The sequence below is a fragment of the Cnephaeus nilssonii genome, assembly GCF_951640355.1.
Source record: "Cnephaeus nilssonii genome assembly, chromosome: 4".
NCBI lineage: Eukaryota > Metazoa > Chordata > Mammalia > Chiroptera > Vespertilionidae > Cnephaeus > Cnephaeus nilssonii.
Genome location: NC_137075.1, coordinates 51,705,817 through 51,723,497, shown reverse-complemented (window position 1 = coordinate 51,723,497; position 17,681 = coordinate 51,705,817). Strand labels below are relative to the sequence as shown.

Here is a 17,681-nt window from a genome sequence, read left to right as displayed (position 1 = left end):
GTCCCCTAGGAAATGTGGCTAAGGCTCCAAAGGAGGTGTCCCCAGGAGAAATAAACCAGCACCTAATCCGTACCTGTAAACATAAATAAAATGAGATTTAGAAGGCTTGTTAGGTTCTTCTGTTGTCTTTGAACTAGATAAAGTGCAGGAAAGTATGGCTTTGGAGAAATGATTGAATTCTGGCTAGAGATGAAAATGCTGCAGTTGAAAACTTTCCAGAACAACATGTACTTGGATCCATATTAAAGAAAATATTTTTGAGTGTTTAAGCCAAATGACCCAGCAGGGTTGATAGTGTGAGGCATACTTCACAGTTGTATAAATATTTAAAACTGTTTTCCAGCCTATAAAACAAAGTAAATTAGGTTGTTTTTAAAAACGGCATAATGAATTTAACCTGCCCACCTTAACTTGTTGAGGAACCTGTCCTAACATCCCAGCCTTCTCTCCTGAAAGGGAATCGCTCAGAAAAAAAGTGTGATGAAGGCTTGCAACTCGGAAAACAAGCTGGTTTACGAAGGTTTCAGAGTTTCAAAAGGGATGATCAGGGTCAGGGTAGACTGCCACAGGTGGTCTGTTTCCAGGTAGCCTGTCTGCCTAAATTGTCACTAGGGGCCCAACCAACGAGATACAACAGCTTTTCATCATAAACTCCTTTGAACTCGATGAACAATAAACTCAGGGCTCCGCTGTATACAGGAGCCTCAGACAAAGCAGTACAGCACCTTGGCTGTGCTGTTCTCAATTCTGAGCTGCTGGCCCTTGCCGTTAGAATGCCACCAAGTCCACCCTTAGCCACAGGGCTGGATGACTTGTAGGTGGTCTTTCTCATTCAGTCTTCCGAGGCTGCTGCTTCTTCTTCTTCTTTTTAAAATATATTTTTATTGATTTCAGAGAGGAAGGGAGAGGGAGAGAGAGAGAAACATCAATGATGAAAGAGAATCATTGATTGGCTGCCTCCTGCACGCCCCCCACTGGGGATCGAGCCCGCAACCCAGGCATGTGCCCTTGATTGGAATTGAACCCGGGACCCTTGAGTCCGCAGGTCGACGCTCTATCCACTGAGCCAAACCAGCTAGGGCCCGAGGCTTCTTTTATCACCTGTGTTGTTCTTGTCCTTTCCAAAATTTATTCTCTTGCATTTATTCTTACCTGCATTTTAGCTATTGCTGTGACCTAGTCTCCCTTGCCTCTAATACTATTGTAATTAACCTAGTTATTAATAATAGGAAAGGAGCAAAGGGAAGGCCAAATATTATAGGCAAGTCATTTGGGCAGCTTCATCAGGAAGCTACCTTACACTCCCCAAGGGGTCCAACAAAGGGGAGATAGATGCATGCCCAGTAATGTTGGGGTACCATAGGGAAGGTGCTTGCTGTCAGTCACACCTGAGAACAAAGGTCATTGGCCAGAATGGGCATGGACACTGCAAGGGCGTGAAATTTGGGGTATTTAATCCCCTGAACAAAGGAGTTCACTCTCTTGTGCTCCTGGGACTCTTGTGCTCCTGGGACTCTTGAGACTTGTGTGACTCCGGGCTTGTGGGACTCCTTTGCATTCGCCCACAGGGCCCACGGTCATGTGGATCCCCACACACAAAGGACTAATGGACTGCATGCTGCTGTGCTAGACCTGCCTGATGTTGTACTGGACCCGTCTTCCACGTGGAAAGGAAACTCTGGGCACTGCCTCTGCTTCTAGCTCTACTGAAGGGTGTAATTCAATGGAAATAAAGTTTTCTACATTTCTCATCCTCTTGTGGGTGCCTCCAAAAATGCTTATTCCAGCTGTACCACAAGAACCCCACTCCCACTCACAGTGGGGAAAGACCACCCACATTTTTCTCTAATAACCTCTAATAACCTCTCTATCCTCATTCACTTATTGCCTTCAGTTACACAGACTCCTGAGACAATGACAATAACAGAGTTTGAAAAGAATGTGGTGACCGAATTTATCCTTGCCTCCCCCGCCCCACTTAATGTTCTGGCCAAGGAAATGCAAGCAAGAGTTAATAGCTTCTATATAAAACTGGCACCATGGGGTGGTGGAAAGAGCACCCAACCATCTTGAGTTTACCCCCATGGCTATCACTAACTCACTGAGACCCTTTGGCCAAGTCAGCTGACTTCTCTGGACCTTGGTTTCCACATCACTCAGGTAAAAGATTTTGTCATGTAAGGTCCTTTGAATTGAGCATTCTAGAAAGCCTTGTGTGCTTCTTTTGTCATATGATGCTCCATTGTGTATACTAGTACATTCCCTGAACTCTTTTCTTGATCCTGAAAATAATTAATTTTGTTTTTGTTCATAGATTGCAGAATGAAAAATGGATGAATGTCAAAGTGGGAGACATCATTAAATTGGAAAATAACCAATTTGTTGCTGTGAGTATTTAGTATTGTTTGAATAATGTACATTGGGTTGAAACATACTGCAGTATTTACATTTGCAAATTTAGTAAATCTATACTAATGCACAGTAATTATAGAGGGAATGCCATGATGCATTTGTAAGAAGTATCAATTATAAAATGTTTTAAAAGACATATTGACCCTAGCTGGGTAGGTCAGTTGGTTAGAGCATTGTCCTGATACACCAAGGTTTCGGGTTTGATCCCCCATCAGGGCACATAGAAGAATCAACAAACAAATGCATAAATAAGTGGAACAACAAATTGACGTCTCTCTCTCTCTCTCTCTCTCTCTTCTATCAATAAAAATATTGAAAGATATATTGACTAATTACTTTCAATGACATGGTAACTCAGATAAAGCTGAATGATTATCATCTTATCTATTTCCTTTGGGATCATTTAAAGTAGTGGATACAAAAGATTTACAATTGTTTGATTAAATAAGAGCTTTTAAAATGCTCCAGAGTAACTTTCAAAACAGTTTGTCCTCCCATAATTTGAATATTATCCTTCAATAATGGAATTAATACTGTTAATTTAAAGTATACTTGAAGAAAAGATAAGCTACAGGAAGAGAAAATGTATGCTCCATCTGAATTATTGCAATCAGGAAGTTTCTATTATTGTTTTGAATTGCTTTGTATAGCAAATGAAAGGACTAGAAAGATGAAGTTGACCTAAACTGCCTTCCTGGCAAGAATAGGCTTTGGCTTTCTCTGGACTCATTAGGTGTCTCATCTAGTCTTTTTCAGCACCTGTCTTGGACATCCTTCTAGAGAGGCCATTTTGTGGTCTAATTGCCCTCTTTGTTATTTTAAGTTTTATGGCTTCAAGTCAGAGTTACTTGTTTTATTCTAATTTCTGTAAATAAATCCTCCTTTTAAAAATATGAGACAGAAGAAAGTTGGGAATTTTCAGAGAAAGATGTGTTTAAACATTTATCTGAGTCATATTGAAGAAGAAGCTTCTTGCTACAGTGTAGAGGTGCAACATATGATTTTCTACATGAAAAAAAGGTAAATGGGCAATGTTCTGTTTATAAACAATTACTAATTTGTGGGAGTGAAATATATGAGCAAAGATTTTTTTTAAAAACAAAGAGCCTATGATGTTCATTCTTCTCCCTTCTCTTCTTCTTCTTTTTTTTAAAATATTTTATTGATTTTTTACAGAGAGGAAGAGAGAGGGATAGGGAGTTAGAAACATTGATGAGAGAGAAACATTGATAAGCTGCCTCCTGCACACCTCCTACTGGGGATGTGCCCGCAACCAAGGTACAGGCCCTTGACCGGAATCGAACCTGGGACCTTACAGTCTACAGGCCGACGCTCTATCCACTGAGCCAAACCTGTTAGGGCTCCCTTCTCTTTTAATCATCTTTTTGTTAATCTCAAATCAATTAATTTATAAAAAACAAAAATAATGATACATCTAGTACATATTATTGCACAACATGCATTTATTGTATGTGAAATTTAAAATAAAAACATTATCGATAATCTCACACATTTTCATGACTTTATTCTGATTTTTGTCTATATTAACATATTTCCCCCTAAGTGTACTCATACCGCATGAGATATTTTTGGACTTCTATTTTTGGACTACAAAAAAAGAAAAGATAATATTGTAGATGACAAAGAAGAACTCCATGTGTGAGAATGCCTTAAAAAATAAAGGAAGATCCAAATATGGAGTTCCAATAAATTCTACAAATTTATCTTTCCTCCAGGTTATCGAGCCACTATCCCAATATTTTCACCTTTGTACTTTTGGTTTTTGAACACCAACAAAGCAAAGCAATAGAGAGCAAAATGCTTTGTTTTTTGTTCTTTTTTGTAGTTGTTATTCCAGTGACTTTATAGTCACCAGACTAAAGAGTGTACATTTTGGGGTCAGAGTTCTGAATTCTAGTTTCAGGTCTGCCCTCTAAGCTCTGAGTGGTCATGCTATGGTGTGAAATCTCTTGGAGCCTTGGGTTCCTCAATTAGGTGTGTTAACACTCTCACCATGACTTTGTAAAGGCCATGGGTTTTTTACAAGTTTATTTAGCTCAATGGTCGGCAAACTGCGGCTCGCAAGCCACATGCCGCTCTTTGGCCCCTTGAGTGTGGCTCTTCCACAAAAAAACATGCGGGCGCGCACATACAGTGTGATTGAAACTTCGTGGCCCATGCGCAGAAGTCGGTTTTCAGCTCTCAAAAGAAATTTCAATCGTTATACTGTTGATATTTGGCTCTGTTGACTAATGAGTTTGCTGACCACTGATTTAGCTCATCTAATGCTTGTGGGGCCAGAGATGATCTTTCCAGATTTCTTATCCATACAATGGGAACAGTAGTACCTTTTCACAAAATTGTTGAGAAAATAAACTGATGCAATTATGCAAGAGTGTTTTGTAAACTCTTAAAGACTTGTACAGCTTCTAGGTGTTATCATTGCTTGAGGTTTGGCTTCATTTATTTATTAACTCAACAAGCATTACTTATGCCTAATAAACCTATGAGGATAATGTCATTGGTTCTGAGGACTCAATGAAGTTCAGTGAATTCTTTTCAGGTTTTCTAATTGGAGTATTTGTTTCAGGTTTTCAAGAGTCAAGGACTTGGGTTCTTTTTGTTGTTGTTGTGGAAGGTGGGGGAAGGGGCGCTACTTCATTCTTGGGAGACACAGTTAAGCCTCTCTTGACAGGGCACGGGAAAAGGCACCAAAAATTGAGAGAAGAAAGTACAAATGGGCTTGTAAGGAAGATGGTTTTGGTTGGAATTAATGACTGTTTGCCTGCTACCCCTCCTCCCCCATGAGTTCCAGTAATCATGCTTTCCCTGTCCTGAGGAATAAATGGGTTTGCATTATCAAGGCTCTTCATCTATGAATGAGTCACAGAAGTCTGTGGTGGCAGAAGTTATTTTCTGACTTGTCCCAATGTAATCTAAACATACTCACTGTAGAGGAAAGGTGTGAAGAATGTATACCATTCTTGAGCTAAAATTACCCATCTTGATTTTTTTGTTTGGTTTTGTCAATCTTCACTGGAGGATACTTTAAGAGAGCATGGAAGGGTCTGGGCTGGGTGAGAGGAGAGAGAGGGAGAGAGAGAGAGAGAGAGAGAGAGAGAGAGAGAGAGAGAGAGAGAGAGAAGAAGAAGAAGAAGAAGAAGAAGAAGAAGAAGAAGAAGAAGAAGAAGAAGAAGAAGAAGGAGAAGGAGGAGGAGGAGGAGGAGGAGGAGGAGGAGGAGGAGGAGGAGGAGGAGAAGAGGGGGATGAGGGAGACACATCGATTGTCTCCTGTGTGAGCCCTGACTTGGCCAAGGATAGAACCTGCAACTCATTCCTTGACTGGGAACCTGACACCCTTCAGTGCACAGGCCAACACTCTAACCACTGAGCAACAGAGGCCAGTGTAATATCCCGTAGGTCCATCCATTTGGTCACAAATGTTTCATTCCTTTTTATTGCTGAATAATATTCCATTGTCTATATATACATATTTATACATTTCACATCTTTATCCATTTTTCTACCGATAACCAGCAATTCCACTTCCGAAGAAACAAAAACACTAAATTGCAAAGCTATGTGCATCCCTATGCTCATTGCAGCATTATTTACAATAGCTAAGATGTGGAAACAAAATCCCTTATTTTTAATATAAAATTTGAAACTTGACATAAAATAAACAGCCTCTCAATATAGCAAGGTACCAGAATTCTAAAGTTAAATTTTAATGTCATTTCCAAAGCTCAAATGGACAGCCACATAGAATGATTTCTCTCGGTGAGAGACCAACTACTCAGTCTCTGAATGTTTTCCACTGTCTTTTACCACATTTTCTATTCTATCTTGCCCTCTTGCTTAGTCTCTGCTTTATTTTCTCTTTCCTCTTGTTTAAATCCCACCATCCTTTTATTTTTCCAAATTATTTTTAATTTAATTTTTCTTTTAACTTTTCTCTTTTTAAAACTTACTTGTCTCTATTATTTTTCTATTGTTTTCAACTTCCTCCTTCTACTTCACTTATGTCTTTCCCCATCTTTTTTTTTTTTTTTTGCCTGCCCCCTGCTCTTATATTTCCATTTATCTTATCTATTGGGAAAAGTTTTATATTTTCCATCAGTAATGATCAAAGCAAGAAAAGAGAATTTTATATATTTCTTGCAAAAAAGTAAATGAAATGACTACTTATCTTTATGATATTTCCTGCCCTTGCTTATGTTCTAATGGTCAACGCTGTGCAAAACAGAAACAGGTAAGTAGAGGGAGGGTTTGATCCCGGGCATATAACAGAAAGGTGGAACAGGATTTCACCTCTCTCACTTTTCCTCTAAGGCTCACTGACTCATAGTGGTGGAGAGATGATACAACATAGAAGGCTTTCAACCAATCTCCTCTTCTCAAATATTCTTTATCCTGATTTTTTAAAAATAGGCTGATCTGCTTCTCCTATCAAGTAGTGAGCCATATGGCCTTTGCTATATTGAAACTGCTGAGCTTGATGGGTAAGTTGTTAAAGTTAGAATAATTAAGTAGATTGTTTTTTAAAATTTATTTAAGAGTAATAGTTTTAGGAACAGGACTTAAATCCTAATCCTATTCTTCATTTTATTTTCTTGGAAGAAATAGGAGTCTAAATTGCAAAGTCCATTTGCTAATTACTTTGCAGACTTTTTGAAAACTCTGTCTTTTCTCTTGAATTTATTTTCTTTCAGTAACAGTGAACCAAACACACATATGTAAATAACATCGCACAGGGATGCTTCATTGAGATTCCTCAGAAGGGTTCTTTTTTGGGTTGGTTGGTTTGTTTTTAATTTCAAGTGTTTCTCCAAGGAAAAGGAGAGGAGTAGTGGTCAAGATCTGAAGAAAGAAGGACCAGGAAAGAAGATGACCTGTTGGAACTGGACTGAATGACGACAGGGAAAGAAAAAAGAGAAATGGAGTTTGATGCAGCTTTGACATTGAAATTAATTTAGAATTTAGTTATAGACTAAATTAGAGTAGTTCTGTTTCAGTAGATTCAATTAGTCTGTCTGGCATAAGAACATTTATTGAATGCTTACATTAAAAAAAAAAAAACACCACCATACATGTTCTATAGATGGATTTTATAATTTAATCCTGAAGTAGAAGTATATATAAGCCCCATTGTATAATAAAAAAAACCCCCCACAAAAACAAGTCTTAGAAAGACTAAGTAATTTGTCTCAAACTTCTAAAGACTGATGACAGGACTCAAACCTGGCAGCCTGACAAAAGGGCCGATGGTTTTAAAGACTGCCTCCCAAATCAAGAGAAAAATTTATAGCAATAAACATGCAATTTAAAAGAGAAAAAGTTTCAAATCACTTTCATCTCAAGAACATAGAAAATAGAAAAATAAATCTAAAGTTTGCAGAAGGAAGGAGATGAAAACAAGAGCAGAAATCAATGAACTTGAAAACAGGAAAATAATAGAAACAATCAATGAAACAAAAAAGTTGGTCTTTTGAAAACATCATAAAATTGATAAATCTTCAGCAGGACTGAAAAAGAAAAAAGCGAAGTCACAAATTAATAGTATCATGAATGAACCAGGGAATGTTATGACAGGTCCTATAGAAGAATAAGGAAATACTATGCACATAAATTTAACAACATAGATGAAACGAACCCATCTGTAAAATAACAAAACACAACCCACAAACTATAAAAATTAATCCAATATGGAGTAGATATTGAATAGCCTTATAATTATTAGGAAAATTGAATTCAAGTGTAAAACATAAAACTATAAAACTTTTAGAGAAAAACATAGCAAATCTTCAAGATCTAGGGTTAGACAGAGTTCTTAGACTTGACACAAAATTCATGACCCATAAAAGGAAAATAAGGTAAACTGGACTTCATCAAATTAAAAGTTTTCTGTGTAACAGAAAAAATAAACTACACACTAGGAGAAAATATTTGCACACCATCTATCCGACAAAAGGTTTGTATTTGAATATGTGAAAAATGCTCAAAACTCAATAGTAAAAATACCCCAAACAATTTAATTAGAAAATTGGCAAATGATATGAAGAAACATTTCATCAAAGATGACATACAGATGGCAAATAAGCACATGAGAAGATATTCAACATCACTAGCCATTAGGGAAATTAAAACCACAATAAGATATCACCACATACCTATCAGAATGGCTCAAATAAAAAAATAGCAGCAACTCCAAATGCTGGCAAGGACGTAGAGAAATGGGATCACTCACACATTGCTGATGGGAATGTAGAATGCTACACTCACTCTGGAAAGCAGTTTGGCAGTTTCTTAAAAAACTAAACATGCAACTGCCATACAACCCAGCAATTTCACTTCTGGGCATTTATCCCAGAGAAATGAAGACTTACATGAAAACTTGTACACAGATGTTTATGGCAGCTTTATTTTGTCTAGAAACAACTTATATGCTCGTTAACGTGTGAACAGTTGAACAAACTATGGCATATCCATATCATAGAACACTACTGAGTAATAAAATAGGAATAAACTATTGATAAATGCAACAACCTAAATGAATCTTCAGAAAATTATGTTGAGTGAAAAAAAACCACTCCCAAGAGGTTACTACTATATTATTCTATTTATATACCATTCTTGAAGTGGCAAATTTATAGAAATGGACAACCGACTATTGGTTGCCAGGAGTTAAAGATGGTAGGAGGAGACAGGGAAGTGGGTGGGGCTATAAGGACAACCTGAGGAGTCCCTGTGGTGATGTAAACGCCCTGTATCTTGACTGTGTCAATGTCAATATCCTGGTTGTGATATAGTTTTGCCAGATTTTATCATTAGGGGAAACTAAGTAAAGGGCACATAGGATCTTTCTGTATTGTTTCACATGCTGAGCCAGATTAAGGAAGAGTATATGGCACGACAATGAAGGGATTAATCTGGAGTCTTGGAAAATATTATTTTTATCATAAGGAGTATGTGTGATTATTTTCCCCTTTAGTTTCTACATCTGAAGGTGGAAATGAGATATTGGAGAGAATCCTGAGGAAGTAACTTAAAACGATGATACACTTTGATGAATGACATGATGTACTGAGTAGGGTAAAGGAATGAGGACTGTCTGGCCTAGTTGGTGTGACTGACTACCTCTAGTATTTGAAAAGTTGTTTAAATGAATGCATTCGTTAGTCCTTTAATCTCAGCACTACTATCTCACTCTTGTCTGTCAAGTCCAGCTCAATTTCTGTTTCAATTATGAAGTTATTTATTATCGCAATCTCTACTCACCTCTGCCTCCTAGGAATTAATAGATTTTGACCAATGAGGTTACTTTTAAAAAAAGTAACTTCAATTATACAACCAACTTCCCTGCAGAAAGCTATTTTACCAATGGGGATACTTTGAGTTGGGTTCATATTGTCTTAACATCATTGTGAAACTAATTTATGGGAAGTTTAGATTAAATGCCCTCTCAGGTATCTGCTTCTAGGTTCTCTAAATTCTATTACTTCAAGGTTTGACATGTACTTCCAAAAGGTGATATTTGCTTTTTATCTACCACTTGTTTCCCTCAAGAGGACAATAACCCTCTTGGGGCATCATTGAGTGACATGGTATGTATTCAATAAATATTTGTTGACTGAATGAACCCAATACTAAACATTTTCATAAAAGATAGAACTATGACAGAGAAGCTCCAATAGAAGAGAATTCTTTGAACTCAGTGAGAAAAACTGGTGTGGCAAGCTCTTAAACGTAAGATGTGAATGATGGTCATGGAATCTTCACTGCTGGTCATTTCATGAACACCAGAGAGCAGCCATCTGTCCAACGTATGTGTGGTCCTGCCTGGAAGAAGATGAGCAGCTCCCTGTGACTTGCTGAATTCCTGTTTGGTTGTTTGATTTTAGATTCTTGGCTTGATTTTCCAAGAAAAAGAAAGCTGTATTCCCTTTTCCATTTAAATTTCAGCTACTGTGAAATTAGCCATGACCATTTTTTGCAAGTAAAACTCCTGTGTAGATTGACTCTGGAGTGATACTGGCCTCCTTTATTTGGCAATTGTGCTCCCCTCCCTATTGTGTTTTGTAACTCATGCATGATGTCTGAGTATTTATTATGTCCTCTGTTCTTTCAAACAGCAAAACAGATTACTGTGTTGTTATACAGATGTGCTGTGGGTAGAATGCCAATTCTTAGGAGCCGGCAAAGCCCTGTCTGCTTTCCTGAGATAGTGTGTGAGATGTGAATAACATTCAAAGGGAGTTTCTTGAATCTCTTGTGTTGGATTTGGCATGTGCTGCACCCACCTGATTGCTTTGTATAAGATGCTGTTGGGCTGTTCCATATAAAAATTCATGTCATGTCAATTAATTTCACAGGGAAACGAACCTTAAAGTTCGCCATGCACTATCAGTTACCTCAGAACTTGGAGAAGATATTAGGAGACTTGCAAAGTTTGATGGTGAGTCTTTAAAGTAGAAAAACAAAACTCTCAAAATCAAAAAGCTTTTGTAACAAAAATAGAAACAAGCTAATGACCTGAAATCCAATTTATGGTTTGTTTGTTTTTTATTTGGTGAAAGGACATAAAATTCTCTAGGCACCAGAGCCTGTAATCTCTTCTCACGCTAAAGAGTAAAAGTGTTTACCAAGGGAGAATGACTTTATTAGCTCATCATTCATTTCGTTCTTGTATCTTCTCCTCTAGATTGTGTTCCCTATGGTCCCACAATACCCTTACTTGCCTTGCTTTGGCCTCTCTGGCACTGTACCAGGTATATAAACTTTCTGAGGATAAATACAGACCATACTTTTATTCCTGGCTCTAGGTCTAACCATTCCTTCATTCTCTGACATCATAACAAACACCAAATGCTAGACAGAAAACTTTGTGAAGACAGTAATCATGCCTCATATGTTTCTGTATCTTTCCTAGTGCCTGGCATAATGTTTTAAAGATAGTAGGTGTGTAGAAAGAATATTCTGATTTATTAATCAGTTGGTCAATGGTTGCTCTTTATTTTAGACCACGGTTTTATCACCATCTTCACACCATTCAGCCCAGGCCCCTGCTCCTCGGCATGGATTCTCCTCTGCCTGTTCTATTCCAGCTATGTCTTCTTGTTTTCTGTTAAAGCTGTCACAGAAAAACAAAATCCTTCAAGAATCCAAGGAAAGAGCCATTAATAATAGAACATTAGGCACCATGACAGGCTGTGGAATCTTTGGGGCCTTCCTATCACCTCTCAATGGTCTCTTGCTTTACACATTTGCGTGTCTGGCCTTGAATATCAATATTTACATACAGATTGGTTTTATTTGTTAATTAGAGGCCGGGTACACGAGATTCATGCACTTGGGGGGGGGGTGTCCCTCAGTCCAGCCTGTGCCCTCTCGCAGTCTGGGAGCCCTCGGGGGATGTCTGATGGGGAGCGGGCCTAAGCTGGCAGTGGGACATCCTTAGCGCTGCTGTGGAGGCCGGAGAGGCTCCCGCCACTGCCGCTGTGCTCTGGCTTCTGGCTGAGTGGTGCTTCCCCTGTGGGAACGTACTGACCACCAGGGGGCAGCTCCTGCGTTGAGCGTCTGCCTCCTGGTGGTCAGTGCGCATCATAGCGATTGGTCGTCCCGCTGTTCGGTCGATTTCTATATTACCCTTTTATTATAAAGGATGAATATTTATGAGTTTGAGACTATCTTCCAAAATGTTTTCTTTGGAGTCCACTAAAGGAAAATGTGGACAAGGGTCTTAACATGATCCCATGAGTTAAAGAACAGGTAAATTTACATTATAAAGTTTCTCCATTGCATAGTTTAGAATTTATATTACATGTACTTTGCATTTACTTGTAAACTTCCATCTGGATTTTGTTGATATTTTAATCTCTCTTAAAATTATATCAAATATTTATAGAAAAAAATATTCCTCCAGTTTGAGATTTAAGTCAGGAAAGAGCCAGGAAACTTTGAATGGCCCAAGAAATATTTTGATTAGTTTAAAACAAATTACAAATTTTCTACTAAGTAATTTTTTCAATGAAATTTTACTGTTATGTGAATCCAAGAAAAAGTAATTTGTGTCCATGAATTAAAATACTTGCTTAAAATACCTCATAGAATATTTATGGAATCCTAAAAGGGCAACTTAAATATAATTTACCATTATGTACTCCTTTCCTGCTGGAATCATACCTTTGTACCTCTGTCAATCTATGAGGAGGTAAAAATTCATGATTTATTAGTTTTCTTTACCATTAAAAAGCAAAAGATGATTGCTATAATTATCTAGTTCACTTTGTTTCATAAATATTGGCACAGAAAGCCTACACTATGATTCAGTTACAGACAATCTTGAAATCTCAGTGGCATAAACAGTAAAAATTTATTTCTTGCTCATGTTATGTTCTGATACAGGTAGGGTGGCATTCTCCATCTTGTAGCCATGGTGCCTAGACTAATGGCCTCTAGGGGCAACACATCAGAGAAAGGGTGAGATAAAAGAGACAACCTTATGTTTAACTATTTCTTTCTCTCACATTTCATTGGCTAGCATGAGTCACATGGACCTGCCCTAACTGCAAGGGAGCATAGGAAATAACAAGTATGAATATTTATTGACTGCTAAGTGTCTGTACCATGCCCTTCAAGAACTCTGATCACAGATAGTGTGTAAAAGGCCAGGCTGAATTACATGGATTTCTTACTTGGAACCATAGACATGAGCTCTAAGAATTATCCTTGTTTTTTAAAAAAATTTTATTTATTGATTTTGGAGAGAGAGAGAGACAGAGAGAGAGAGAGAGAGAGAGAGAGAGAGAGAGAGAGAGAGAGAGAAAAGAGAGAGAGAGAGAGAAACATCAATTTGTTGTTCCACTTAACCATTCATTGGTTGATTCTTTTATGTGCCCCAACTATGTAGTGGGATGATGCTCTAACCAACTGAGCTATCTGACCAGGGCCAAGAATCCTCCCTCTTAACATGAGTCTTTGTCTCTCAATAACCCGTCCTACTTGACTTTTTCTTTTTCTCGTAGCACTTATCACCATCTGATGTACTCTATAGCTTACTTATTTCTAAGTTATTCTTTATTGTCCATCTCCACCTGCTGCAATGTAAGCTGCCCAGAGATCTTTATTTTGCTCACTGATATATGTCTGGCTTCTAGAACAATATCTAGCATATAGTAGATGCTCAATAAAAACTTGGCCAGAGTGTGGGGGCCAGGATCAGTATCAGGCCTCACAAAGACATGGGAGATAAAGGGAGGGACTGGGAATAGACTGTGAAACCATGGAGCCTTGAAGGGCAAAGCTAGAGTGCTGGGTGTCCTCCTCCAGCGGGCAGGTGGCTCAGGGAGAGGGATCATCTGGTATGGTGGTTTTATAATGCTTTTACATCAAAATCCTTTCTTCAAACACAGTTTAACATAGAAGCCCCAAATTTAAACCAATATAGTGGTGTTGCTCAGGCTGAAGTAAGAAAACACTTCCTCACCTAACACAATTTCTTTTTACAGATGGGGTATCCTGAAGGGTTAAAGGACTTGCTTACCTGGTATACATAAATTTGGTCTCTTTAAATTCTTCATAAAATGTATTCTTACAGTGCAGTAGTAATTATTACTTACTAGATGTGGCCTGAGTTTGCATCACACAGCATAGGTAACTCATAAAATCTCTAATGTGTGTGTGTGTGTGTGTGTGTGTGTGTGTGTGTGTGTATACACTAAAAGCCTGGTGCATGGAATTCATGCACAGGGGTGTGTGTCCCTCAGCCCAACCTGCACCCTCTCCAATCTCAGACATCCCTCTCACAAATCAGGACTGTTGGCTCCCAACTGCTCACCTGCCTGCCTTCCTGATTGCCCCTAACCGCTTCTGCCTGCCAGTCTGATCACCCCCTAACCACTCCCCTGACAGCCTGATTGATGCCTAACTGCTCCCCTGCCAGCCTGTTTGCCCCCAACTGCCCTCCCCGGCAGGCCTGGTCACCTCTAACTGCCCTCCCCTGCAGGCCTGGTTACCCCTAACTGCCCTCTCCTGCAGGCCTGGTCCCCCCCAACTGCTCTCCCCTGCAGGCCTGGGTACCCCCCACTGCCCTTCCCAGCAGGCCTGGTCGCTCCCAACTTCCCTCCTCTGCCGGCCTGGTCACCCCTAACTGCCCTCCCCTGCAGGCTTGATCGCCCCCAACTGCCCTCCCTTGCAGGCCTGGTCCCTCCCAACTGCCCTCCCCTGCTGGCCATCTTGTGGTGGCTATCTTGTGTCCACATGGGGGCAGCCATCTTTGACCACATGGGGGCAGCCATCTTGTGTGTTGGAGTGATGGTCAATTTGCATATTACTCTTTTATTAGATAGGATAGAGGCATGGTGCATGGGTGGGGACCAGTTGGTTTGCCCTGAAGGGTGTCCTGGATCAGGGTGGGGGTTCCCTTGGGGCGTGGGGCAGCCTGGGCGAGGGTCCTGTGGTGGTTTGCAGGCTGGCCACGCCCCCTGGTGACCCAAGCAGAGGCCCTGGTATCTGGGATTTATTTATCTTCTATAATTGAAACTTTGTAGCCTTGAGTGGAGGCCTAGGCCAGTCAGGGTGTGCGGAAAGCTTGGCTTCCTCCATTACTGGGGAAACCCAAGCCTTTGCTTGCTCTGTGTCCGTAGCCATCTTGGTTGGGTTAATTTGCATACTCGCTCCCGATTGACTGGTGGGCGTGGCTTGTGAGTGTAGCAGAGTGATGGTTAATTTCCATATTACTCTTTTATTAGATAGGATATATGTATACTAGTAGCCCATTTGCAGGAAGAATCCTGCAAGCGGCCGTTGTGGCCACGTGCGCTGCCGCTGCCGCCACCTTTGCAGCCGCCGCGCCTGCACCTGCTTGCCACTGCCGCCCACCCCGCTCCGCCCTGCTCCGCCCCGTTCTGCCCCGCTCCGCCCCGTCAGGGCTTTCCCTCTGGCAGCCACCTTGCTTTCCGCTTTTCCTCCCTCTTCCTTCTAATTTGTCTTCAGTCTTCACTCCTCCCTCCCTCAGCGTATGCAAATTAACCGCCATCTTTGTTGGGTAATTTGCATACTCGCCCTGATTGGCTGGTGGGCGTGGCTTGGGCTGGTGGGCGTGGCTTGGGCTTAGTGAAGGTGTGGTCAATTTGCATATTACTATTTTATTAGGTAGTATATATATATATATATATATATATATATATATATATATATATATATTTTTTTTTTTTGCAAATAAAGGCAACACGGACCTTTCTTTTCTATCATTTATATTTTAAATGTGGTCACTTTTCAGAGAACATGTAGTGCCAAATGCATCAGGCTGGTACACTTCTGGTTTCTGCTAAATTTACTCTTTCATTCATAAATCTTGGGTTGAATTTCAATCTACCATAAAGTTCAAGGCAATATGACTTATTAAAATATGATATTTTGTTTCCAAGAAGCATCTGAAGAATGAGTAGAGAGATTAAGGAGAAATAAATTAGATACAATATACAAATTAGATTCCCCCTGTTAGCAGCCAAATTTAAAGACCAAGAGGGTGATGCAAAAGATGGTATAAAAAGTTTTTGAAAAAGTTGGGACAATTAACAAATCCTAAATCCTTCCCACAATTGCTCTTGCTTTCCTATAGTCTTCAACTTTTCCTCCATTTCTTTCCTTTTCAATCCCTAGTTTACATGTTTTAATTTCAATCTCTTCCTGCCTCTCTGACACACACATTCACACACTATACACCATGTACACACGTTTCTCTATCCATTTGGCCAGTTCCCTCTCTCTTTTCTTCCTTCTCTGCATTATTTCTTACCATTCTTTTTCCATATTCCTCTTCCAGTGTTTATCTTAGTTTACTTATTTTCTCTACCTGCTCACCTTTTCTGTTTTTTTAAGTCTCTGTTTTTATCACTCTCTCCATATTAATGAATTTATTAATTCTATTTATTAAATTCCTTGTAAAGATAAGATACAGTACAAAGTATGTAGAATTATAAAATGTCTCCACATGTATTAGATGTTTCTTTAGATTCTTTTACTCCCCCATTGTTTTTTTTTACTTCCTCTTTTTTTGGCTCCCATATTCACCTTTATTATAATGGAGTGTCAGTAGATTTCAGAGTTTCTTCTGGTGACTAGAAAAAGACTTCCTTGTATCATGGGAATTAAAACCAGATATTGCATTCTTTCTTTTAAATTAAAAATATGATGTCAGCATTTGGAAATGGCCTGCCTAGTTATAGCAAGGTCATGTAGCTATGGCAAGGTCACATGTGAGCATGCCTGTCTGTGCTAAGTATATCTTTTAGCTTGTGACTTTGGGGCAAATCTGGGTATGACATTATTTTTGCTTCTGAGACTTGCCAAAATATGTTCTCTAGCAACAAAGTACAGTGTTCTGTCCCTGAATCATAAGTGCACATCTTCCAAGTATCTGAAAACCTGAATGCCCCTCTCTTATCCTTAGAGAAATCCCCACTGAAACTCCAAATTGGGGACACCAAGGGTCAAAACTGAGATGCGTAGGGTCTCAGGATAAAATGTCTCCTCATGTATTATATGTTTCTTTAGATAGGATAGCTTCTCCACCTCCCCCTGTTCCTGAGGGGCAATCAGGGCAGCAGCTGCTGCTCACACCCACTGCTGGTGCTGGCCCCAATCACTCCACACCATCAGTGGGTGTGAGCAGGACTAGCACCATCAGTGTGGGAGCAGTGGTGGTGGCGGGAGCGGGGCTTCTGGCAGACAGGGGACCAGGGGCCACAGAGGGAGGGGCCAGGCGGGGGCGTGGAGGATGGGCCAAGACCTGCCCCTGTGCCTATCATAGCCTCACAGCCCACAGTTCCTTTCAAGGTGCTCAAATTCATGCACTGGGCCCCTAGTGTTAAATAATTGCACGCAGCCCTATTAAATCCTGACATCCCTGGGAGGAAGATATTATTATTACCTCTACCTATGACAAGGACTCTAGACCCTGATAAATCAAAAAATTGTCCCAATGTCACATGGTTACTAAGTGGAGAAGCCAGAATATGAACCCAGGACTGCTGGCAAAGCCTTTTCTCCAAAAGGACATGGCACAAGAGGCTCTAAACTACAGTGGAGACAGCATTGGAGAATTGGAGGAATTAACATGACAGCACAGCCCCTGAACAGTCTAGGGTTAGGGTAGGGTAAGACATAGGCGATAAAAATACTCTAAACCTAAAGGTGCAAAATGAATCACCAGACATCAGTTCTTTCCAGGACTCAGATGACATTATCATATTTTTAAAAAGTATCAC

General features: G+C 39.8%; 1 protein-coding gene across 3 annotated transcripts in view; it reads left to right on the top strand.

The window, feature by feature from the left end:
• ATP8B4 (ATPase phospholipid transporting 8B4 (putative)) overlaps nt 1-17,681 on the top strand; it is a 226,059-nt gene that overhangs the window by 91,708 nt on the left and 116,670 nt on the right. For all 3 annotated transcript variants that reach the window (XM_079767474.1, XM_079767472.1, XM_079767473.1), the window contains exons 8-10: nt 2,315-2,387; nt 6,844-6,914; nt 10,785-10,867. In XM_079767474.1, coding sequence (XP_079623600.1) covers nt 2,315-2,387; nt 6,844-6,914; nt 10,785-10,867 — 227 coding nt within the window. The remainder of the gene's footprint in view (nt 1-2,314; nt 2,388-6,843; nt 6,915-10,784; nt 10,868-17,681) is intronic.